The sequence below is a fragment of the Schistocerca serialis genome, chromosome 9, assembly GCF_023864345.2.
Source record: "Schistocerca serialis cubense isolate TAMUIC-IGC-003099 chromosome 9, iqSchSeri2.2, whole genome shotgun sequence".
Classification (NCBI taxonomy): domain Eukaryota; kingdom Metazoa; phylum Arthropoda; class Insecta; order Orthoptera; family Acrididae; genus Schistocerca; species Schistocerca serialis.
This window is the reverse complement of record NC_064646.1, coordinates 380,428,163-380,455,527: the sequence shown is the minus strand read 5'-3', so window position 1 is coordinate 380,455,527 and position 27,365 is coordinate 380,428,163. Positions and strand designations below refer to the sequence as shown.

The following is a 27,365-nucleotide window of genomic DNA, read 5'->3' as shown; positions in this document are numbered from 1 at the left end:
ATTAAGGTACACAGTTCACCATAAGGAAGTGGCACAACTGGAGGTAGGTAGACATTGCAAATTGTGATCACCAGGGTCATTTCCACTCTAACCATTATTGCTTCCAGGTTGGTAGGAAGGGTGATCCTCCCGCCTCTTCATTGCATATTTGGTCCAGGCTTCATGGTCTTCCAGGCTCCCAGTGACAATCAACTGTCCAGGATCTTCTGCTCCAGAGTGCTGTGTGCTGATCCATTAGTCCTTGCTGAACACCTCGCAACACACTTTGCGACAGTATCAGCATCCTCTTCCTATTCTGCTAGCTTTCTCCAGCAGAAATGCTGAGTTGGAACAGACCCCATTTGTTTCAACCCCACTAAGCTGATCCCTACAATGAACCCTTTACTGAATGAGAATTCTCACAGGCTCTTACCTCTTCACATGACGTGGCCTCAGACCTGGATTCCACCATAACCAGACGATCCAGTTTTTGGATGCTACCCAGAGGCAACATCTACTTAGAGCCTTCAGCCACATTTGGCTCACGGGTGTCTTCCCCTCACAATAGCAAGACAGTACAGTTATCCCCGTCTTTGAGCCTCTCCCGACAGCTATTGCCCATGTACTGTGTAAACTGCTTGAGATTATGTTGGGTACACGAATCTCAGGTCCTTTTGTCGCTGTACCAGTGAGGCTACCAGGAAAGACGGTCTACAACTGACCATTTACTTAGATTGGAAACAGCCATCTGACAGGCATTTACTAATAGCCAGCACCTTGTCACATCTTCTTTGATCTACACAAGACATATGAGACTGCATGGCACATTCACATTTTAGTTATCCTCCTTGAATGGAGCTTTCGCGACCCCCTTCCAATTTTTATCTGAAAGTTTTTGTCCCACCAGCTCTTCTGGGTTCAAGTTGGCACTTCACTCAGCACCCCTCAGAGACAGGAGAACAGTTTCCCACAGGGTCCTGTGTTAAGTACCATTCTCTTCCTCATATCCATCAATGGGCTTGTAACATCTGTTGGTCCTCTGGTTACCCCAGCATTGTATGTGGATGATTGTTGCATGTGTTGCAACTCCCACTTGATAGCATCTGCTGAGTGCCAGCTCCAAGGTGCCATCTGAAGGACCTCTACATTGGTTGTCTTCAATGGCCTCCAATTTCCTCCCCCAAAATGTGGGATACACATTTTTGCCATCATCCCATAGTATACCCTGATCCGAAGCTCCTAGATGTTGTAGCACAGTTCCATTTTGTGGGCTTTAGTTTTAATAAAAAGCTGACATGGCTGCCGCATATTCGCCACCTGAAGACTACATACATGCGGAAGCTTAATGCTCTCTGCCTCCTGGCCCACACATCTTGGGGTGTAGATTGTACTACTCTTCTCCATCTTTATCATGCTCTGGTTTTGTACAGACTAGGTTATGGTATCAGGTTTATGGCTCAGCAGCTCCTTCCACTCTGAAAATACTTGCTCCTGTTCACCATTGTGGGGCGTGTCTGGCTATTGGTGCCTTTTGCACTAGCCCCATTGACAGTCTCCTTGCAGAAGCAGGGATTCCTCCTGTACAAGAATGATAGAGCCAACTCCTGGTTTCTTAAGCAATCGCCATTTGCTGATTCCATGTCCTCTTTGCAAATGAGGGATGTCTACCTCCTGATAACCGCCCATGGATGGGATTGCCAATTGGAATGTATCTCACTTCCCTATATTGGGATATCCATCTCCACTCACTGAAATGTGCCCCATGTATTTCCTCCCACATCCCTCTTGTATGGTGCCTAGACTACAGAGTAGGACTGACCTATTCCAGGATCCTAAGGTATCTGTTACCCCTGTGGTGGTATTCTGGTGTCTTGTATGTTCCATCCTTATAGAGTTCCAGGATAGTACCATCTTCTACGCTATGGTTGAAAGACAGTAGATAGAGCAAGATATACTTTCATGTCTCCTACTTGTTTAGAACACCATTTATTGCTGAGATCATGTAGTGTGTTCACAACAGAACTGCTGGCCATTAACAGGGTCCTCCACTTTGTTACTCAGGCCTCCATCCACAGTGTTATAATATGTACCAACTCAGTGAACAGCCTGCATGCTATAGATTCATGCTATTCTCGTCACCCTTTGGTCTCTACTATCCATGACTCTCTCTATGCCCTTGGCCATGCTGTTTGCTCTGTTGTCTTTCTCTGGGTCTGAAGTCATATGAGCATCTGAGGGAATGGACTGTCTGACCATTTAGCTAGAGAAGGGAGGGAATCTGAACTTGAATCTAGTAACAATTTTTCCTCTAAATGTTTTGTATCAAATATCAAAACAATTTTTGTTTTTACATATACTGGATCTACTGTGACCAATTACCACATGCAAAACAAAATGCCTAACATTTGCATAATTAATAAAATTTCTGGGAAGAATGTTGGTACCAGAAGCACTATAATCAACTAAAATACTTCATTTCTTATGGCATTCATATTAAAATTATCCATATGAAAAGGTTTTTAAGTATGTATCTACATAACATTTTTAAAAATTCGTTTGTTGTTGTGTGAATTTTATGTGGTAAATAGCAATATGAAAGTTAACAAATTGTTAGTGAATACTGTCATGTGTAATGTTTGGAGCCAGTTAACATTTGTTACCACAATGAGTAGGATATTAAGATGAAATATGTGAAGTATTCTCTATGCTTTACAATCTGGCCAAAGTTGACAGTGCACAGAAGGAAGAGCAGAAAACAAATCGTCTGCAATAGTAAATGTGTTTCATCAGTGAATAGCTGTTGAAAATTGCAGAATATTTTGAATATTTCAGGAAACAGCCATCCCCCAGATTACAATAAAATAAAATATCCAAGAGGAAGATGTCTATGTAGGAACAATATTTTAATATTTTCATTAAGTTTTTCAATCTTCCAGCAACTTGCATTTGTGGGCAGGCAACTACAAAATCTCAGTTAGACAACAAAAAAATACTTTTGGACTACAGTGCCTGGAGACAGTGGTCATGTGTGTGGGGTAGTCATGCTTGTGTGAATGTGTGTGTGTTTCTACTCTGGAAGGAGGCCTTTGTACAAAGGCTCAATGTTCTAGCAGTCTTTTTCATGTGCCTGTCTGTGGCACAGTGCTTCTCTTTGTTGTGAGCAGCAGCCCTTCGTTTCCATATTGTTATTCCACATAGGAATTTCCACTATTTAAATTAAAAATAAAATGTATTAGATTTCATTTTTTCTATGAAACTGATGCTGCTGCAACAAGAAAAGGGTCTATTACAGCTTCCCATCTCCCAATATTGCTCAAGTGTGTGGAATATATATCAAACAGAACTGACGGGAGACACTGAATGCTTACAAAGAAGGACAACATGTACAGTCCCCAGGTTTTTGACTCACTGGAGAGCATTATAAAATTTCAAGAACCAGTATTAAGTGATAAATCTAGAGATATTCTTCAGCCCACTACACATTGCTCACATAGAAATAACAGTAAACATTAGACTAATTACAGTTGGCACAAGGGTATACAAACCATCATTCCTCCCATACTCCATACACAAATGGAACAATAAAACACCCTAGTGAATGCTACAATGGGCAGTACACTCTGCCGTGCATTTGACTACAGTTTCCAGAGTATGGGGAGAAACCAACAGGTTAGCAACCATTACTGAGTACATGGCACCTCAGTGCACTTCACACTGGTCACTCCCCCCTCCCTTATAGACTTATGTTCCTTGTATTACAAAAGCATTATTTACATACCAAGTATTATTATACTATTCAAAATAATTAGGTATTGAGGTTCATGTTTGACCTTAAAAGGACAATTTGCTAGTGAATAGAGGACAATACAAAAGTGACATGTGTCAATGAAGTGTGTCATAGTAATCCAAAATTGCAGATACGTGACCTAAATTCAACGGGGGCGATTCTGTTCTACACTAAATCAGTGGATAAGGTTCTATACTAAACTAACTGTGCCACACTGCCCAGTTTCATTGCAGTGCAGTGTCCTTTGTAGAAGGCTGCATTTTCCCCATAACTTGCCAATGAAACAAAGTCTTCCACCTGCTTTACATCCAACTGAGTCCATATTATCATTCCATTTCATATTCCCAAATATTATTTGTTACACCCAGGTATTTTTATAAATTTTCATGTCTGCTTGTGTCTTTGTATGTGCGGATGGATATGTGTGTGTGTGCGAGTGTATACCTGTCCTTTTTTCCCCCTAAGGTAAGTCTTTCCGCTCCCGGGATTGGAATGATTCCTTACCCTTTCCCTTAAAACCCACATCCTTTCGTCTTTCCCTCTACTTCCCTCTTTACTGATGAAGCAACAGTTTGTTGCGAAAGCTTGAATTTCGTGTGTATGTTTGTGTTTGTTTGTGTGTCTATCGACCTGCCAGCACTTTCGTTCGGTAAGTCACATCATCTGTGTTTTTAGATATATTTTTCCCACACACACACACACACACACACACACACACACACATACATATATATATATATATATATATATATATATATATATATTTCCTACATGGAATGTTTCCCTCTATTATATATATATATATATATATATATATATATATATATATATAAAAAACAAAGATGATGTGACTTACCATACGAAAGCGCTGGCAGGCAGGTCGATAGAAACACAGACACATACATACACACAAAATTCAAGCTTTCGCAACAAACTGTTGCCTCATCAGGAAAGAGGGAAGGAGAGGAAAAGACGAAAGGAAGTGGGTTTTAAGGGAGAGGGTAAGGAGTCATTCCAATCCCGGGAGCGGAAAGACTTACCTTAGGGGGAAAAAAGGACAGGTATACACTCGCACACACACACATATCCATCCACTCATATACAGACACAAGCAGACATATTTAAAGACAAAGAGTTCGGGCAGAGATGTCAGTCGAGGCGGAAGTGCAGAGGCAAAGATGTTGTTGAATGACAGGTGAGGTATGAGTGGCGGCAACTTGAAATTAGTGGAGATTGAGGCCTGGTGGATATCAGGAAGAGAGGATATATTGAAGAGCAAGTTCCCATCTCCGGAGTTCAGATAGGTTGGTGTTAGTGGGAAGTATCCAGATAGCCTGGACGGTGTAACACTGTGCCAAGATGTGCTGGCCGTGCACCAAGGCATGTTTAGCCACAGGGTGATCCTCATTACCAACAAACACTGTCTGCCTGTGTCCATTCATGCGAATGGACAGTTTGTTGCTGGTCATTCCCACATAGAATGCGTCACAGTGTAGGTAGGTCAGTTGGTAGATCACGTGGGTGCTTTCACACATGGCTCTGCCTTTGATCGTGTACACCTTCCGGGTTACAGGACTGGAGTAGGTGGTGGTGGGAGGGTGCATGGGACAGGTTTTACACTGGGAGTGGTTACAAGGGTAGGAGCCAGTGGGTAGGGAAGGTGGTTTGGGGATTTCATAGGGATGAACTAAGAGGTCCTACACTCGTACTCTCTGCTGGAAGTATCACTTTGCCACGAAGAAAAATGATCCTAATCCTACCCCTAATGATCCAACTCCCCAAGACACTATCCAAATTGAACCCTGCCTGGAACAGTTCCGTCCTCCGTCACAGCGGGACCCACCTCCTCTTCCTCAAAATCACCCTCTCCAAACCTTCCAGGAATTTCTGACTTCCAGCCTTGCCTCTCAATCCTTCTTAAAAAGCCTTAATCCTACTCCCAACATCACCACTGCTGAAGCCCAGGCTATCCGTGATCTGAAGGCTGACCGGTCCATCGTCATTCTTCCGGTGGACAAGGGTTCCACGACCGTGGTACTTGATCGTCGGGAGTATGTGGCTGAGGGACTGCGTCAGCTTTCAGACAACACCACATACAAAGTTTGCCAAGGTAATCCCATTCCTGATGTCCAGGCGGAGCTTCAAGGAATCATCAGAACCTTAGGCCCCCTACAAAACCTCTCACCTGACTCCATCAACCTCCTGACCCCACCGATACCCCACACCCCTACCTCCTACCTTCTTCCTAAAATTCACAAACCCAATCATCCCGGCCGCCCCATTGTAGCTGGTTAACAAGCCTCCACAGAACGTATCTCTGCCTACGTAGATCAACACCTTCAACCCATTACATGGAATCTCCCATCCTTCATCAAAAACACCAACCACTTTCTCGAATGCCTGGAATCCTTACCCAATCCGTTACCCCCGGAAACCATCCCTGTAACCATTGATGCCACTTCCTTATACACAAATACCCCGCACGTCCAGGGCCTCGCTGCGAAGGAGCACTTCCTTTCACGCCGATCACCTGCCACCCTACCTAAAACCTCTTTCCTCATTACCTTAGCCAGCTTCATCCTGACCCACAACTTCTTCACTTTTGAAGACCAGACATACCAACAATTAAAGGGAACAGCCATGGGTACCAGGATGGCCCCTTCGTACGCCAACCTATTCATGGGTCGCTTAGAGGAAGCCTTCTTGGTTACCCAGGCCTGCCAACCCAAAGTTTGGTACAGATTTATTGATGACATCTTCATGATCTGGAGTCACAGTGAAGAAGAACTCCAGAATTTCCTCTCCAACCTCAACTCCTTTGGTTCCATCAGATTCACCTGGTCCTACTCCAAATCCCATGCCACTTTCCTTGATGTTGACCTCCACCTGTCCAATTGCCAGCTTCACACGTCCGTCCACATCAAACCCACCAACAAACAACAGTACCTCCATTACGACAGCTGCCCCCCATTCCACATCAAACGGTCCCTTCCCTACAGCCTAGGTCTTTGTGGCAAACGAATCTGCTCCAGTTCGGAATCCCTGAACCATTACACCAACAACCTGACAACAGCTTTCGCATCCCGCAACAACCCTCCCGACCTGGTACAGAAGCAAATAACCAGAGCCACTTCCTCATCCTCTCAAACCCAGAACCTCCCACAGAAGAACCACAAAAGTGCCCCACTTGTGACAGAATACTTTCTGGGACTAGATCAGACTCTGAATGTGGCTCTCCAGCAGGGATACAACTTCCTCAAATCCTGCCCGGAAATGAGATCCATCCTTCATGAAATCCTCCCCACTCCACCAAGAGTGTCTTTCCGCCATCCACCTAACCTCGTAACCTCTTAGTTCATCCCTATAAAATCCCCAAACCATCTTCCCTACCCTCTGGCTCCTACCCTTGTAACTGCCCCCGGTGTATAACCTGCCCCATGCACCCTCCCACCACCACCTACTCCAGTCCTGTAACCCGGAAGGTGTACACGATCAAAGGCAGAGCCACGTGTGAAAGCACCCACGTGATCTACCAACTGACCTGCCTACACTGTGACGCATTCTATGTGGGAATGACCAGCAACAAACTGTCCATTCGCATGAATGGACACAGGCAGACAGTGTTTGTTGGTAATGAGGATCACCCTGTGGCTAAACATGCCTTGGTGCACGGCCAGCACATCTTGGCACAGTGTTGCACCGTCTGGGTTATCTGGATACTTCCCACTAACACCAACCAGTCAGAACTCCAGAGATGGGAACTTGCCCTTCAGTATATCCTCTCTTCTCGTTATCCGCCAGGCCTCAACCTCCGCTAATTTCACGTTGCCGCCGCTCATACCTCACCTGTCTTTCAACAACATCTTTGCCTCTTTACTTCTGCCTCGACTGACATATCTGCCCAAACTCTTTGCCTTTACAAATGTCTGCTTGTGTCTGTGTATGTGCGGATGGATATGTGTGTGTGTGCGAGTGTATACCTGTCCTTTTTTCCCCCTAAGGTAAGTCTTTCCGCTCCCGGGATTGGAATGACTCCTTACCCTCTCCCTTAAAACCCACATCCTTTCGTCTTTCCCTCTCCTTCCCTCTTTCCTGACGAGGCAACCGTTGGTTGTGAAAGCTAGAATTTTCTGTGTATGTTTGTGTTTGTTTGTGTGTCTATCGACGTGCCAGCACTTTCGTTTGGTAAGTCACATCATCTTTGTTTTTTTAATATATATATATATATATATATATATATATATATATATATATATATATATATATATATATATTAAAAAAAAAACGAAGATGATGTGACTTACCATACGAAAGTGCCGGCAAGTCGATAGAAACACAGACAGACACATACATACACACAAAATTCAAGCTTTCGCAACAAACTGTTGCCTCATCAGGAAAGAGGAAAGGCGAGGGAAAGATGAAAGGAAGTGGGTTTTAAGGGAGAGTGTAAGGAGTCATTCCAATCCCGGGAGTGGAAAGACTTACCTTGTTTTTAAATATATTTTTCCCGCATGGAATGTTTCCCTCTATTATAAACAAAGATGATGTGACTTACCGTACGAAAGCGCTGGAAGTTCGATAGAAACACAAACAGACACATACATACACACAAAATTCAAGCTTTCGCAACAAACTGTTGCCTCATCAGGAAAGAGGGAAGGAGAGGGAAAGACGAAAGGAAGTGGGTTTTAAGGGAGAGGGTAAGGAGTCATTCCAATCCCGGGAGCGGAAAGACTTACCTTAGGGGGAAAAAAGGACAGGTATACACTCGCACACACACACATATCCATCCACACATATACAGACACAAGCAGGTTTTTAAATATGTCTGCTTGTGTCTGTATATGTGTGGATGGATATGTGTGTGTGTGCGAGTGTATACCCGTCCTTTTTTCCCCCTAAGGTAAGTCTTTCCGCTCCCGGGATTGGAATGACTCCTTACCCTCTCCCTTAAAACCCACTTCCTTTCGTCTTTCCCTCTCCTTCCCTCTTTCCTGATGAGGCAACAGTTTGTTGCGAAAGCTTGAATTTTGTGTGTATGTTTGTGTGTCTGTCGACCTGCCAGCACTTTCATTTGGTAAGTCACATCATCTTTGTTTTTTATATATATATATATATATATATATATATATATATATATATATATATATATATAACTTTATGTATTTGTTATAAACTTTTTTGGCTTATGTATACATATTTGGTAGCATTATAAGGTGCTTCATGGACATATAAATAAATAAATATATTAACCATGAAATGAGCAGCAATTGGTGCAACACAAAATTAAGCATACAGTTGAGCATTTTGTTTTCAAAACTGTATTTGAGTTGCTATCATTGGTATACTGATGGCTGAGACAAAAGAAATGATATCCGCATATGTCCTGGAGAAAAGGAAAAATGACTTCAAACCTAGCTCCAGAAGAGACATAGATCGCAGTAGGTAATTGGGACAACACACACACACACACACACACACACACACACACACACACACACAAGAAATACATGCTCACAATTGAAAACAGGTGAAGTATCATCTGTCACAACTGCTGAATACTGATAATGCAAATACTCGTTTTTATTTATTCAAGTGTAAAGAAAAGTGTATGTAAAGCTTTCTTTAGTCATTGTCAAATTAATATTTTGAAGTGAGTGGCTCTTTGGAAAGTATGATTTCTTAAAGAGATATTTCTTTAAAATTAAGAGCTGACGTAAGTTATGTAGATATGGAATTACAAAATATGCAGTGCTACATTCTCTGTTTTTCTTTCCAGCCAGATGTGCTTTAAATGATGGCTCTGGACCAAGACAAGCTCGGGCTATGACTCCACTATATGACTCAGATGTGGATATAGATGTGAGTGTCTGAGAACTTTTTATCTGTTTTAGCTCAGTAGCATTCACAAGTGTAGCTGAGATGACAAATCCATATTTGTGCTGTATAGTCTGGCAAACAAGCTAGCCATCTGCATTAAAAGTTGTAAGCATGTGACATAATGGATCCTTAGGACGTATACAAGATTGTGTTTTAATTGCACATACCATTCTGAAGGAGTGATGATAGTCCAGCACAAAGAGTGGAGCTTAAACATTGTCCTGGCAGTCAGGCAAACAGTAAGCTCTGAGAGACACTGAAGATGTGAGGGATTTACCTGTTGCCAATATATATGGAGAGAATGCTCACAGAAATAAAATATGTTTATGTAAAAATCTTGAATGAAACAATGGAAAATCCAGGATGGTATGTAACAATATTATGAGAAGGAGAGTTGCTATTCACTGTATAGTGGAGACGCTGAGTGGCAGATTAGGTACAACAAAAAGATTCTCACAATTAAAGCTTTTGGCTATTAAGGCCTTCATCAACAATAGACATGTACGCGCACACACACACACACACACACACACACACAAACGCAACTCACACACATGAATGCAGTTTCAGGCAGTGTGGTTTCATTTACATGAGACTGCAGTCGTGTGTGTGAGTTGCATCTGTATGAGTGTGTGTGTGTGTGTGTGTGTGTGTGTGTGTGTGTGTGTGTGTGTGTGTGTGTGTGTGGTGTGTGTATGTGTGTTTTGTTGACAAAGGCCTTAATGGCCAAAGTCTTTATTTGTGAAAGTCTTTTTGTTGTGCCTATCTGTGACTCAGCATTCCGCTATATAGTGGGTAGCAAATTTCCTTCTCATTATATTGTTAAAAATCTTGAATGTTTAGTTTCATAGCATCAAGTAATTATACATTAATCTCAAAGATACCAAATTGAGTGCATCATTGAGCCCATCAATGCTTCGAACATTTTTATATGCTGAAAACTATACAAATTATAGCAGTATAAGTAATCGTCATTTTTTCCAATTTCCTTAACAATTTAATTGTGTGTGAACCTGAAGTGCTACAGACTCAAATCAGGTGGTAAATGAAATATACCAGTTTATACTACATCATACTTTAATACAAGTAACAAACAATTTTGCAATCCATCAAATTAAGTCAGAATATGCAATTCTGCACAGTAACATGTGTTATGAAGTCAGCACAGTGTCGGCTCATCCATTGCCGGTTATCCATCTGAGGATTAGGTGAAAGGTTATTGAAAGATTATTCAGAATAAATGGTAACTTAATTTTTATTTTTATGTTTTCCTTGTGCAAAATGATTCAATGTGTATTTTGTCAATAATAAGGGAACCAATAGATTTATGACATAGTTTGTAAGGGGGCAAAGAATCACAACAAAGGTGGCTATCTTTATATATGTGTAGTTTTAATGTTTTGTTTGCAGAATTTGAATGTTGGACATGAAATAATTTTCATTGTAATGAACAAGGCAATGCAACGTTAGCAACCATTTATAAGCAAGATGTATCAGTGGCATGGTGTTTTTTGCTGTCAGTTGTGGTCACAATCAAGGTGGTGAATTTTGTAGTAGACAATGCTGGAGTGAAATTTTTTTTGTGGTATATTGACAGCACTCAGTGTGAAAGACCTTAAATTTTATGCTGTGTGTTGAACTCTTATGTTAGTTCATCATCTACAGATGGTAGTTGTTCACATACTGTGAGAACTTCTAACTTTGTTGGTTAATTGGTTTAAGGGAGATGGGTATTGGATAGTGAAATGAGTAAAACATTTTGTATTTCAGTGTGACACAATGTGCAGCAGTGATCTAAAGCCTGTTTGAATCAATATCTTGTGAAATAGTTAGCACTTACATGAAAATAAATAGATATTTTGGTTCAGATTTATTATCACTTTTAAATGACTGTGCAATCATTTAACAACCTTTAATTTCAGATTTTCATAAATTTAGGGTGCCTATGGATGTTGAAAATTAATACTTACATGTGATAGGCTCTTGCTGTTGGAATTCACAGTGTTCAGATCTGATGTACTGCCAACTTTTCTGCATGCATATATGAATCAAGCTAACAAATTGTTCACATCAAAACTGTTTTCATTTTATTTATTTTATCGTGAGGCTACCATTCACAAGTGAATTCTCTTTTATTTAATAAAATAAACTTTGTTAAATTTAAGTCATAAATGCTTATCACATTCAGTTACTAAACTAGTCCATTTTTTAATTTATTTGCAAGTGTTATTGTATTTTGCTATTATCACCAGTTGCTAGGGCACTGAAGAAAGTCTAACAATTCTACAGCCATGTTTCCTGACACATGTGTTTGAGCCAATATTTCTACTAGGTTGCACATTTACCCGACACTCTCCTATTGAGACAGCACCTCACACCAGTAATTTTACTAGTTGAAAGAAACAGAGGAGCTCACAATTATTGGCCTTACATGTGCTTACTACTTGGATTCCCAATAGCTTATGTGCAGAAATGGACTCTTCATGTTAGCCAAACACAGGAAACCATGGTGACTATCGGTCATGCCTAGAAAATTTGGCGGATTTTTTATCATCATACACAAACAGTACACAGTTATCTTAATAATGAAGATGTTTTTTGTTTCACTACGCTACATAGTTCTCCCTATCTCTGTCAAGTCTTTTGTAATATGTTATCAAACAAAGTATTCCTGAGATACCAAAGTTATAGTCAATTGCCCTATTTTTGTAAACATTGAAAACACAGTATGTTCGTTGTTCAGTTGGTACTCGTAAATATTCCCATATTTCCCTTGTTCTCCTTATGCCTATCTAACTCATATCTGTGTAAAAGATAGTCTATAGAAGATGAAATTCTCTCATCTGCTAATGTAGTGGCAAATAAGAAAAATGAAAAAATACCTATTACAGTTTCCAACAGCAGTATATGCAGAAATCATAGAAGCATGTTACGTTGATTTGTGGGATTAACTGATGCTGTGCTACTCAGCTTCAAGTCAAATAATACGAAGTACATTTTATTTAAAAATTGACCCCCCAGACATTCTCTCATGCAACAGAATTAAACCAGCAGTATGTAAATATTTTCAGGAAAACAAGATATTCGGTTGGAAATGTAGTTTGTTTCAAACAACCTAACATGATATAAACACCTTCACTTCTTCCTCTTATTCTGCTTCTTCTTTTATGTATAGGACGGAGTGCTGAAAAGTAATGTTTCGGAATTTTTTTTTATGAGAAAATTCTTAAGGCTTTTTAAATAAAATATTAATGTTATTAACATTCTGCATCTTTATTTTTCATGTCTATGTATATGCAGTCTTCTGCCACTTTTGGGCTCCAAATTGTAACATGGTGGCATGTAAGGTTCATATGTTGGTGTTTGAGAAACAGCATGCTGTAATCAAGTATCAAATTTGATGAGTTTGTGCAAACAAGGAGCTCCCTCTCCTTCAGCTTGACAATGTCAGACCACACATGAGCACTGGGACATCTACAACAATCTGATGCTGTGGGTTTACTGTCATTGATCACCTTCCATATGGTCATGACTTTGCTCCATCCATTTTTCATCTGTTTCCAAAACTTCAAGAACACCTCTGAGAACTTCAGGACTTCACTTTGATAAGAGAAGAAGTAGTACAAGTAGAGGCAAATTTGTGGCTCTGTGAACAAAGTCAAACATTCTATAGTGATGGTGCCACATTGGGAGACATGTATGTGTCACTGGGTGCCTTTATTGAGAAATAAAGATGTCAACATGAAGAATAGAGATATAGAATATTCATACTGTTAGTTTTATTTAAAAACCTTTAAAAGTTATCACATAAAAAATTTGGAGACATTACTTTTTAGCACATCTTCATATATATCATAACTGCACCTTAAGTCTTCAAGAAGTTTAAACAATTACTCTAGGGATATACTACGACTCCCTACATATTGCTCATGCAGTGATCATGAGGATGCAATTAGAATAATTACTGCATGCACAGAGGCATGTAAACATTCATTCTTCCCGTGCTCCATACATGAATGGAACAGGAAGAAATCCTGATAATTGGTACAGTGGGATGTATCTTCTGCCATGTACCTCACGGTGGTTTGCCAAGCATAGATGCAGACATAAATGTCTACATGTGTTTGTCAACTTTTTCATTTATTGATGTAATTTAGATTCTTGTTATTGCAGTCATGTAGTTTTCGGTCTTAGACATTGTGATGAACAGTGTGATGCAATTAGTTCTGTGTCAAATTCATTAACTCAGAAGATGATTTGAAGGCTTCATAAAGTCATCACTAAGCAATAATCTTGAAGTAAACATTAAATCTTCAGGACTAACCTCCTACATGGTTTTGTAATCCAATTTTTGCTAATTCCAAGAAGGTATTTACTTTCTCACAAATCTTTATATATTAAAACCCGATTTGAATTAGGATAACTAACCATTCTTTTTCCATTCCTATATCTGAAATCAGTTTCAGTGATAGTGTAGCCCAAAATTTTCCAATCGTAATGGTATTTTTAGATTTCCAATAACTTTTATTTTAAGGGAGAAATTTTAAATTTTTAACTTTTGTTCAATAGTTAATTAATGGCTGTTGGATTCAGATTTGCGAGAATACTGATTGAGTATGTACTTATGATGTTAAAACAGTGGTGCCTTGCATTACATACGTGAAATTATCAGCCTTAAAACTTAATGTGATTGACTTTCCAATATTTACTTTTTGTACTGTTATTGTAATTAACATTTACTTGTAATTAAGCAAAAATATGAAGTTGATGAGAGCCTTCAAAGGGTACCACTGTTAACTGCTGGAGTCAAGAGCTGGCAGAGTAGGTGGGCAGTGCTCTTGGTTAAGCATGGATTATGTCATACAGTGCAATATTGTTTGGTGTGTATGAATACTGTGAAAAAATATGAGTATTCTATAGTATAAAGAAAATGGGAGATGAGCTTGTGTTAGTGTATGGATGTATTTCAATGCTTTGTCAGGAAGTCAGAATGGAAATGTTTCAATTTATAATTAATGTAATTTAAGATTAAATTCAGGCACAGTTGAAGCTGCTTTGTTATTTCTAACAAATTGCACTAAGAAACTAAAAATGGATTAGTAGCTTGGAGTGGATGTTTTGTTTTACTAAAATAATTCAATGTAGTGTCTTGTAAATAATTATCAAACACAGTAGTTTTGTGGATTTCTAGAAACTTGTACTCACTTAATCAAATCTTATTTAAGGAACAGAATACAGAAGGTTGAAGTTGATGGTAATAAGTGTGGGTAACGACACATATTGCCCCTCAGTATTCTATACAAGTTTAAGTCTCATTGACATTAATGCTGTAGCATAATAGAAGAGAGCTGTGTTCATCACATTAGGAACAGTAGAAAAGTTGAAATACTCCATAGATCAATGTTAATGTAAAGTCAACCCCTTTGGTGTTAAGACAAAATATAGGATCCACATATAATCTGGAATCATAACATGGTTATGGAACCAGACGTAAATACTTTTTTTCCTCTTTTACTTTGTTTAACAATTAATATTTAATTGGCTTGGGATTATGACAGAGTAAAATGGCATGCAAAAATAGTAATGAATCTACACATTCATATTAATATTTCAATACTATGATGAACAGACATATGTCTATGACACTGAATACTAACACATCACCAGAAGAGTGGAAACAAAGTTTTTAAAGTGCAAAAGAATGCAATGGAGATAAAATACAGCGTAGCACTCATGGATCTTGTAGATTCAATTACATAATTTTTGAAATTATGACTCTGTACGTTCAGAGAAATTGTTGCAGATATCAATAGTATCACATGCGCCACAGCTACATTACCAAGAATAAAAATGACATACTTTCATTATAATCAACAATTCAATAAATAAAAAAATAAAATATTTTTATTAGAACTGAGTGCATATGAAGTAGATAATTTTTTACCTGAGATAAAGAAAACTGGGTGATTGGAAATCTGTCTATTGTAATTGTGTAATTTATGTGTTACACATTTAGGGAACATTAGCTTTATACATATTTTATTTTAATTCTCTTGCCCTTTTTTATATGTTTATATTAATAATGTGTGGACTTTTTTCCGAGTGCTTATGCTAATACTGTATTGACACTTGCAATACCTCACATAAGTTCTGGGTTCTCTACAAATTTAACTATTCATTTATTTATCCAGTCAACAGATGAATGAAATTAGTGAAGATTCTGATGTTGAATTACAGTAGAAAAGGAAATAAGTGTAAATAAGCACATAAACACAATGTTGAATGGTGCTGCTCGGAGCCTGAAGATCATACACAATTGATGATACCATTAGATACAAACACTCAGATTCTAAATATGGATCTTTTATCACACACACACACACACACACACACACATACACACACAACTGTTCATATAATTAAATGGTATTAAATGAAATGCACAGACATTATGAATTATGTTCTTTTTTAAAAAATCTTTTTAAATAGTTTTCTGTTATGTGCATTCCACTGAAGATTATTTTGTGTTACAATATATTACTGTTCTGATGCAGGAACTTTTTACAATGTCCATTATGAACAGCATTCCTATTTATAATAACAAATATACACTATGTGATCAAAAGTATCTGGACACCCCACAAAAAACATACGTTTTTCATATTAGGTGCTTTGTACTGCCACCTACTGCCAGGCACTCCACATCAGCGACCTCAGTAGTCATTAGACATGATGAGAGAGCAGCATGGGGCATTCCGCAGATCTCGTGGACTTCAAACGTGGTCAGGTGATTGGGCGTCACTTGTGTCATATGTCTGTACCTGAGATTTCCACACTCCTAAACATCCCTAGGTCCACTGTTTCCAACGTGATGGTGAAGTGGAAATGTGAAGGGACACGTACAGCAGAAAAGCGTACAGTCTGATCTTCTCTGTTGACTGACAGAGACTGATGACAACTGAAGAGGTTCTTGATGTGTAATAGGCAGATATCTATCCAGATCATCACACAGAGATTCCAAACTGCATCAGGATCCACTGCAATTACTTTGACAGTTATGCAGGAGGTGAGAAAACTTGGATTTCATGGTTGAGCAACTGCTCATAAGCCACACATTATGTCGGTAAATGCCAAACGATACCTTGCTTGGTGTGAGAAGTGTAAACATTGGACGATTGAACAGTGGAAAAATGTTCTGTGGAGTGATAAATCATGGTACAAAATGTGGCAACCTGGTGGCAGGGTGTGGGTATGGGGAATGCCCAGTGAACATCATCTGCCAGTGTGTATAGTGCCAACAGTAAAATTCTGAGGCAGTGGTGCTACAGTGTGGTCGTGTTTTTCATGGAGGGGCTTCCACCCCTTGTTGTTTTGTGGGCCACTACCACAGCACAGGCCTAAATTGATGTTTTAAGCACCTTCTCGCTTCCCACTGTTGAAGAGCAATTCGGGGATGGCGATTGCATCTTTCAACATGATTGAGCACCTGTTCATAATGCACAGCCTGTGGCAGAGTGGTTACACAACTATAACATTCCTGTAATGGACTGGCCTGCACAGAGTCCTGACCTGAATCCTATAGAACATCTTTGGGATGTTTTGGGAAGCCGACTTCGTGCCAGGCCTCACCAACCGACATTGATACCTCTCCCCAGTGCAGCACTCCATGAAGAATGGGCTTCCATTCCCCAAGAAACCTTCCAGCACCTGGTTGAATGTATGCCTGCAAGAGTGGAAGCTGTCATAAAGGCTAAGGGTGGGCCGACAGCATACTGAATTCCAGCATTAACGATGGATTGCGCCACGAACTTGTAAGTCATTTTCAGCCATGTGTCTGGATACTTTTGATCACATAGTGTAGCTGTTACTGGCTGAACAATTCCTGTGTTATTTCACAAAACAGGCACATTCAAGCATACAATATAATTACTTTATTTATTTACTCTGTTACTTATAATTTTTTGTGTTTATATCTCCCCCCCCCCCCCCCCTCCTTTCTTCCTCTCTCTCTAACTATCTCTGCTGCTCTTCCATCAACTTTTCTGCTTTCCTCATAGTTCTTAGCTGCAATGTTCATTTCACTTCTCATTTCTCTTCCTCTTAATCAATGTTTATATCTCACACTCTCCTGCTGTCATCTCTGTACTGACACTGGCACAGTGTTACCAACTTACTATCTTTGACCTTCTGTCTATGATGCTTCTCCCTTTATGTCTGGTTGCTCTCTTTGTGACAATAGATGGGTCTCTCTCAGACTGGGGGTCTGAGTTTCCTGCTTCTCTTCCGAGATCCCCAACTTATTCCTCTTTCCTTTTTGAGGTAGAAATTATCAGTTCCAAAATCTAGAGAAAGTTAGTGGAGGCCAGCCATTCTGTGTTTTTGTAATTACATAGTATTCTTAAGCAAATGTTCCATTTTAAAAAAAAAACTGTTATTTGTGTTTCAGGCAATTAAAAGCAACTATAAAAACTTCAGACCTCAAACAAAAGATATAATTGTCCTTGAAATATCACCAGAGAGCAAGCTTCCGAATTCTCTTAATGTCCTTACTAACAGCCGAACCTTACTGCAGATTCTAGGCAGGTTAGTGTTTACATATTGTAATATTTTATGTAGTTTGATTTATTACTATTGTGCTTTTCGAAACCTTTTCAGCTAAGAAATAAAACTATTAGTCAGTAAGATGTAGAGAAAAAAGGAAAGTATTCCTAAAAATGTGTTCAAGTCATTCCTGTGGTTATCAAATAATTTTTTTGTTGTAGTAATCATTGCAATTGGAATCAAAAGTCATGTTCTGCACAATATAGTTGGCTTCAGTTCACACCTCAAAAAGATCTTTCTAACTTAAATGTTTGAGGCAAGCTAGATCATACAGTGACTTTTTAGGATTTCCTATTTCTTTATGTACAAACAGATCACTGATCATCCACATAGAAACTGTACTGATGTAAAGTTCATTTATTATTGATGACTATAGGAAACAAAAGAAAATTTCAGAGTAGGAATTAAAATCCATGGAGAAGAAATAAAAACTTTGAGGTTCGCCGATGACATTGTAATTCTGTCAGAGACAGCAAAGCACCTGCAAGAGCAGTTGAATGGAATGGACAGTGTCTTGAAAGGAGGATATAAGATGAATATAAACAAAAGCAAAACAAGGATAATGGAATGTAGTCGAATTAAATCAGGTGATGCTGTGGGAATTAGATTAGGAAATGAGATGCTTAAAGTAGTAAATGAGTTTTGCTATTTGGGGAGCAAAATAACTACTAAAGGTTGAAGTATAGAGGATATAAAATGTAGACTGGCAATGGCAAGGAAAGCGTTTCTGAACAAGAGAAATTTGTTAACATCAAGTATAGATTTAAGTGTCAGGAAGTTGTTTATGAAAGTATTTGTATGGAGTGTAGCCATGTATGGAAGTGAAACATGGACGATAAATGGTTTAGACAAGAAGGGAATAGAAGCTTTCAAAATGTGGTACTACAGAAGAATGCTGAAGATTAGATGGGTAGATCACATAACTAATGAGGAGGTATTGAATAGAATTGGAGAGAAGAGAAATTTGTAGCACAACTTGATTAGAAGAAGGGATCGGTTGGTAGGGCATATTCTGAAGCATCAAGGGATCACCAATTTGGTATTGGAGGGCAGCATGGAGGGTAAAAATCATAGAGGGAGACGAAGAGATGAGTACACTAAACAAATTCAGAAGGATGTAGACTGCAGTAGGTACCGGGAGATGAAGAAGCTTGCGCAGGATAGAGTAGCATGGAGAGCTGCATCAAACCAGTCTATGGACTGAAGACCACAACAACAACAACATATGATAAACAAATTATAAAGTAAAATCACATAGAGTTACAATGGGCATGGCCCATAACTGCAATTTAGAAAATGTATACACCTTTCTGAAACAGTATTCCTTAAATTATTCTCCTCATTCTTGGCCTCATCTTGTTTTGTGTAATGGAGGGATAAATTCAACTAGAGTCCCTCTGATGTATCCTACAAATAAATTTATGCTATTATCAGTTGGTACATTTATACATCATTTATAAATTTCATATACACTTAAAATGTTTTCAGCATGTTAGTCCATGAATTAGAGCTGTTTTCAAACTGTGTCGTCCAGAAATGTAATAAGTATTAATGAAGAATTACATTTGATGATGAACCATTGAAGACCCATTTAAGAAAAAAAAAAAAAAAAAAAAAAAAGTCCTGGCTATCAGTACTAGACTATCTTTAATATCACTTATAGCCAGTCCAACATCTTCATTCTACACTTGTCCACAATAATTATTTTTAATGCAAGCTATTGCTAAGATATCAATCTACAGCTAATAGTGAAATTATATTTCCTTAATAGTTACTACAAGAAAGTCCACAAGACATCAGGTATAAAAATTGTACATTGAGAACCAGTATCTACAACACAAATGTTTAATCATTATAATTTATTTATTTATACAATCATAAACAATGTGTGTTGTGTGGATGTTGCCTAAATGTGTTCCTTGATTAAATGTAAATTAGATTAGATTAATACTTGTTCCAGAGATCATGAATACGACACTTCGTAATGATGTGGAACGTGTCAGGTTATTAAAAGATGTCTGTACAAGATATTACATTACACAAAATATTGCATGACACTAATGTTTAAGTAGTTGTTTTTGTTGTCCCCCCCCCCCCCCCCCCCCCCCTTAATTTATATCTAAAAATTCAGCCAATGAGTAGAAGGAGTTGTCATCTAGAAATTCTTTTAATTTATTTTTAAATGTTAGTTGGCTATCTGTCAGGCTTTTGATGCTGTTTGGTAGGTGACCAAAGACTTTTGGGGCAGCATAATTTACCCCTATCTGTGCCAAAGTCAGATTTAACCCTGCATAGTGAAGATCATCCTTTCTCCTGGTGTTATAGCTATGCACAGTGCTATTACTTTTGAACTGGGTTGGATTATTAACAACAAATTTCATAAGTGAATATATATACTGTGAGGATCCCTAGATCCTTAAATAGATGTCTGCAGGATGACCGTGGGTGGGCTCCAGCAATTATTCTGATTACACATTTTTGGGCAATGAATACTTTCCTACTCAACAATGAATTACCGCAGAATATGATGTCATACGAAAGCAGTGAATGAAAGTAGGCATAGTAAGCTAATTTACTGAGATTCGTATCACCAATATTTGCAATAACCCTAATAGCATACAAAGCTGAACTCAGAAGTTTCAGCAGACCATCAATGTGTTGCTTCCAGTTTAACCTCTCATCAATGGACACACCTAAAAATTTTGAAAATTCTACCTTAGCTACAGACTTCTGTTCAAAGTCTATATTTATTACTGGAGTTGTGCCATTTACTGTATGGAACTGTATATACCGTGTTTTATCAAAATTTAAAGAGAGTCCGTTTGCTGAGAACCACTTAATAATTTTGTGAAAAACATCATTTACAATTACATCCCTTAGTTCTTGGTTTTTGGATGATATTACTATACTTGTATCATCAGCAAAACGAACTAACTTTGTATCTTCAGATATATACAATTTAAATATTCACTAGTACCCACAATTTAAATAAACACAAATAACTGCATACAATTTTCCAGAGCTTATGTTTCATTTTCATACATCTTATGTTCCTGTTCTGTTGTAAATGTTGTAAACTGTCGCTTGATTATATTGTATTATATTTATCTGGCATCATGATGTAGAAATCATTCAGAACACAATAATGCATCATTGTCACTTGTCACTCTGCACTATAATTGTGACCATTTTGTCGTATGTCACACAGGAATTACTTTAGAAGTTCCATGGAAAATATTTAATTTAAAGCTGATGTTTCATAAATTCAAAAAAGCTGTAGAAGCTGTTTAATGTCAAAATGTTTCTTCTTCTTTTTTTGGCACAATTCTAAAATATGTGTGAGTCTACGAAGTGAAGTGTTGAATTAAGTTTTGGTTTATATATGGTGAATTGTGTTTCATTAATTTTAAATTGCAATTGCATAGTTTGTGTACAGGAAACATGTCAAAAATTTACATTACAATCACAGTTATTTTTACATTAATAAATAATAACACTAAAATGAAATTTCTTTAAACAGCTCTCTCTCTCTCCCTTGTAGGACGTGTAAGAATTTGTATTCAGCACAAATACCAGTTTATCCTGTATGAATCACCCAATGAGTATTAGCATTTCAGTATCATACAGCCTTCTTTTCAGTAGACCTAAATTCATTTGCATTACTTTGTTCCTTTTCAACTTATTGTAAATTTTCATTCCTTTATATTTCAGTACCTGGGCATGCAGTTTGAGGCTGTGGACATGAAACATAACTTTTCTTTGATTCTTATATTATGTGTGAACAAAATCATCCCCATCAAACAATTCTGGCTTGATATAAAAAAAAAGATAATAAACCCATAAGTATATAGAGAAGGGACAGTTAATATTTAACGTTAAATAATGGGTGACATTATTTTTTTATGATTTACAGTGCTAATATTACTAATTAATTTTTCTTGTATCTTGACTATCCACTCTGTGTATTTGAGCTTCCATCCAAGAAAGACCAAACCTAACATTGGATTCAGAGTAGCTTGTATGTGCTACTTTTCATGTGTACGTGTCAGTTACAATTGATAATATTTGCACTGCAAATGCAAATCTGCTGAAATTGTTATGTAGGTTGGCAGTAAGTGCCTGCCAGCTCAATTTTTTACCCAAATTTAATATTAAAAATTTTACTGAGTCAGTTTCTTCTATATCTCGGTTGTTGTGAAAAATCTTAACCTGCTCACATTTTGACTGTTTGGTTTTGAATTGTGTCATGTCAGTCTTATGTATGTTTAGACTCACCCATTTAGCTACTAAACCAAGTTTCTAGGTACCTGGGTGCCAATAAATATTCAGTCAATTTTTCTGCATCATGATTTTCAAGTAACACAGAAGTATTGCCTGCAAATACAAGTAATGGAGAGTGATGTTGAATGGAAAATCATTAACATAGAGCTGTGCGGGGTAGCCGTGCGGTCTGGGGCATCTTGTCACGGTTCATGCGACTCCCCCTGTCGGAGGTTCAAGTACTTCCTTGGGCATGTGTATGTGTGTGTGTGTGTGTGTGTGTGTGTGTGTGTGTGTGTGTGTGTGTGGGTGTGTGTTGTCCTTAGCGTAAGTTAGTTTAAGGTAGTGTATAAGCTTAGGGATCGATGACCACAGCAGTTTTCTCCCACAGTCCTTACCACAAATTTCCAATTTCCAATTAACATAGAACAGAAATAGGACTGTGCCTAACAGGGAGACGTGTGGCAGTCAGAAAGATTATTTTCCATGGAGAATGATATTTTGCCCCATTTAAAATAATTATAACTCTTTTTTTTTTGTTTGATAAGTAGGATTTAAGCAGCTGTAGTTCAATAACCCAGATTACCCTTGTAAAAATTTCTAAATAAGCAAGTCTTGGGTTATAGAATAAACATGTTTGGGAGGTTGCAGGTGATTCCTGCCACCTTATTGTTCTCATATAAAGATGCTAATGATATGATTATTTTCTCAACAAATCTGTTTACAGCATGTATGTTGTGTTTCTGTAGCAGGAAAACCAAGCTGATATGTTTAGAATGATGGAACGTTTTACAATGTGGTGTTGGATTTAGATAACAGCCGCTTCTGAGATATTTTAGACATGACTGTGAGACTTCATATAGGATGATAATTTCCTGTGACCTCCCTTGATTCAGTTGGAAAAGTGGTTTAATTTCGGCATATTTCAGCACTTCCATTGATTTATTGCATGAGTTAGTGGGTTTGCAATTATATTGTATACTTATTTGGTCTAGATCTGTTCCGTCCATTTCCCTGTGAAAATCTTGTCTCTTTTTTCATATGATAATCACCAAAAATAATGTCACACAGTTTTTTCATTAGAACATATTTATTTTTAAGAGTTAGAATTTGGTGACAGTATCAACATTTTTTTTACTTACACTATTTTTCTCCATCATGTTCTATGCTGTTATGCCAGCATTGAATAAAATCATATTTTACCTGTTGCTAAAAACTCTTATTCTGTGCTGTTAGTATGCTTACACTGCATGAATTATACTCTTATCAGGTCTGGCCATCATCATATGTCATTGTGTTCCGGGGTTCTGAAATTTCTGTGTGGGTTGCAGTGTAAGGTATGCAGTGTAATGCTGAGAAAGATTTCTTTAGGATTCATCTCAGACCAAACACATCAGAAATGGTTCATTAGTTCAGAGGCTTCACATATACCTATTAATTAATGGCTGATCCTTTTGGCAATACATCCACAAGAATGGCACCATCACTGTCCGAAACAATTGTTATCGTGACAAGGGAACTGGCTTGAATGTCCTCTTTTTTGGTGATTGTGGGTAATGCTACTAGTGACTGCCTTTTTGTTTCTGGGTCAAAGTGATGCATCCAAGTTTCATCACCAGTAATAATCCTTGAAGGTCCATCCATTGGCCTCAAACTGCTCAAAGAGTACAGACAAAATGGCTTGTCTTTGGATCTTGTGATCTGTTGTGAACATCCTAGGACACCATCATGAGCACACTTCTGAAAGACCAAGCATCTCAACCACTGCACATGTACTTCTAATGTTCACCAATAGTAAAGCCAATCTCAAGTTGTGATGTGCCACTCTGCAGGAATAATGGCATCTGCATGATTTACCCTGTTGGGAACAGTGACTGTGGCTGGATGACCCATATGTGTCTGATCATAAAGCTCAGTTTCTACACTTCCTGCCACTTTTAACTCTCTTTATTTTTCACCAAACAAAACCCCTGTCAACTAAATCATTACCACACACTGCACATAAATGTTTATGGATGTTCACCAATGGTTCTTTTTCCTCAACCAATAATTCAGTTACAGCATGTTGCTTGTAATGGGTCTCTGACATGTAGACTCCAATTTGTTTGTTCCATATGGCCCTGCCCTCTGATGAAATTGTGCAGAAGAAACATCAAATATGATGCACCTAAATAGTTGTTTGTGTGTGTGTGTGTGTGTGTGTGTGTGTGTGTGTGTGTGTGTGTGTGTCTGTGTGTGTATGTGTGTCTGTGTTTGATCGGCCTACCACTGAGACATCATGGGAGTTCAGGAAGCCCATGCATTCATGTATGTAAATGGCTGGAAAGTTGAGATTTTAAGTTCTTTAAAACAATCCCTACGCAATCCCCCTTGACAAACTCCTTTTACAGTTCCTATAACTCACTTCTGGATTTTATAAAGGTTTGCTGTTCCACATTTATGAAAATCGTGTACCTCACTAAACTGTGAAAGAGTGAATAATATGCGCACAAGAGTGTTTCTGTAGTTCAGTACTTCTAAAGCATTTTTCACATGTAAAAATATTGATTTAAGTTTTCTCTACACGGCTTTCCTATCTTAAGTGACTGTGTATTATTCAGCAGTCACTGGAAGTGAAGAGCACAGCAAAATATCCAATTTCAAAAATGAATATGACATATCTCAGATTAACTTGATGTTTGTTTGTACTCTCAAGTAAAATGACTACTTGTATGAACAGCTGTTTATAAGAAACACCACAATAAAATCTCCACATGAATGAAAAACAGACAGCTTGAGCTACTGCAACAGAATGAATACATATTTGACAGGTAATGCATGTTTCTCTTGTATTTGATGACATCATTAGTATTGTCACAGCACCCTCTTTTTCATGGCACACCCTGCATCTCCAAACCAAATGCCACAGCACAGAGTAACTGAATGCCAGGTACTGCAAGTCATGGTAAAGCTGCAACTGTTGAGCCCCCTTGAAGACACACGGTATCCACCTATACCCATGTACAGCACAAACAATAACAAAAATTTGCAAACAGTTTGCGATCCAAAATTACTTAACTAATAAAAAATATTTTCAAATGTTGCAAGCATTATTCATTAGTTATGTACCTGTTGAGCAATACATCACTATACATAAGTGATATATTGCATCACAGTATCCATTACTCCTAAGAATTTTGTATGTGAGGCCTTTTGAAACAAATAGCTTCCGAAGGTAATTAGTTTATTAGATTCTTCATTGTTTCTTGGATAGTTGAACCTCAACCACACTTATTTATTACCAAACAGTCGTCAAAAAACCATTTCTGTCATTACATTGATACTCTGCCACTGACATACTTCATGTAGTACCTTAATTTACAGAAAGACTCGTATCATCTGAAAAAATCGCTGCATATGGTGTATATAACTAGTGGCAAAACATTTATAAAACTATTTAATTTGATAGATAAAAAAATCTACTCAACAAGTGCAACAGAGCACACACATAAAAGACTGTTGTGATTGGCAAGCTTTTGCAACCAGTGGCTCCTCCTTCATTCAGAAGGGGTGAAGGGGAGGAAGGACGGTGAAGGAAAAGAATTGGAGAGGTCTAGGAAAAGGGGTAGATTTCAGGAAAGTCACTCGGAACTGTGGGTCATGGAGACGTACCATATGGGGGCAAACACTTATAATGTTATCAACAGCAAACCATCTAATACAAAACTTTGACATATGCCATAATTAACATTTCTGAAGATTTAGACAAAAGTTTCATAATTGTGCTATACTTCTACTCTTTAGTACTTGTCTGACACATAGGAAATGAAACAATGCAAAATTCGGTATGTAATGTAACAATATTATGAAAAGGACAGTTGCTACTCACCATATAGTGGTGATGCTGAGTCACATATAGGCACAACAAAGCTCTGTCAGAAAGTGAGCCAACAGGACAACACACACACACACACACACACACACACACACACACACACACACTCGCGCGCGCGTGCATGCACACACACATATGCAAACACAACTCACACACACATGGCCCCAGTCTCTAACAGCTGAAGCCACACTGTAAGCAACACCACACGTTGGGAGAGGCAACCAGGTGGTGGGGGTAAGGAGGAGGCTGGGGCAGGGCAGGGAATGGATAGCAGGATAGGGTTGGGGGACAGTAATGTGCTGCTTGTGGAAGTGTACAGGGACAAGATGGAGAGCAGGTAGGGCAGCGAGGTACAGTCGGGAGATTAGATAGAGGGCGAGGATAGTGGAAAATTATAGAAGTAAAAAGACTGAGTGTGCTTTGGTGGAACAGAGGGCTGTGTAGTGCTAGAATGAGAACAGGGGAGGTGCTAGGTGGGTAAGGACAGTGACTAACAAAATTTTTGAGGGTAATGGGAAGAGAGGATATATTGCAGGGAGAGTTCCCACCTGTGCAGTTCATAAAAACTGGTGTTAGTGGACAGATCCATATGACACAGGCTGTGAAGCAGTCATTAAATGAAGAACGTTGTATAGGGTGGTGTGCTCAGCAATGAGGTAGTCCAGCTGGTTCTTGGCCACAATTTGTCAGTGGCCATTCATGCAGACAGACAGCTTGTTGGTTGCCATGCCCACTTAGAATGCAGACCAGTGCTTGCAGCCTAGCTTGTAGATCACATGACTGGATTCACAGGTAGCCCTGCCTTTGATGGGATAGATGATGTATGTGACTGGATTGGAGTAGATAGTGGTGGGAGGACATATGGGACAGCCCTTGCATCTATGTCTCTTTCAGTGATATGAGCCATGAGGCAAGCGGTTGGGGGCAGGGCTTGTGTAGGAATGGATGAGATTCGATGGGCGGTGGAATACCACTGCAGGA

At 38.6% G+C, this 27,365-nt stretch overlaps 1 protein-coding gene across 2 annotated transcripts in view; it reads left to right on the top strand.

Moving 5' to 3' along the window:
- Window positions 1-27,365, top strand: part of LOC126418869 (fatty acid synthase-like) — a 431,809-nt gene that overhangs the window by 140,412 nt on the left and 264,032 nt on the right. For both annotated transcript variants that reach the window (XM_050085866.1, XM_050085867.1), the window contains exons 12-13: window positions 9,549-9,631; window positions 18,096-18,232. In XM_050085866.1, coding sequence (XP_049941823.1) covers window positions 9,549-9,631; window positions 18,096-18,232 — 220 coding nt within the window. The remainder of the gene's footprint in view (window positions 1-9,548; window positions 9,632-18,095; window positions 18,233-27,365) is intronic.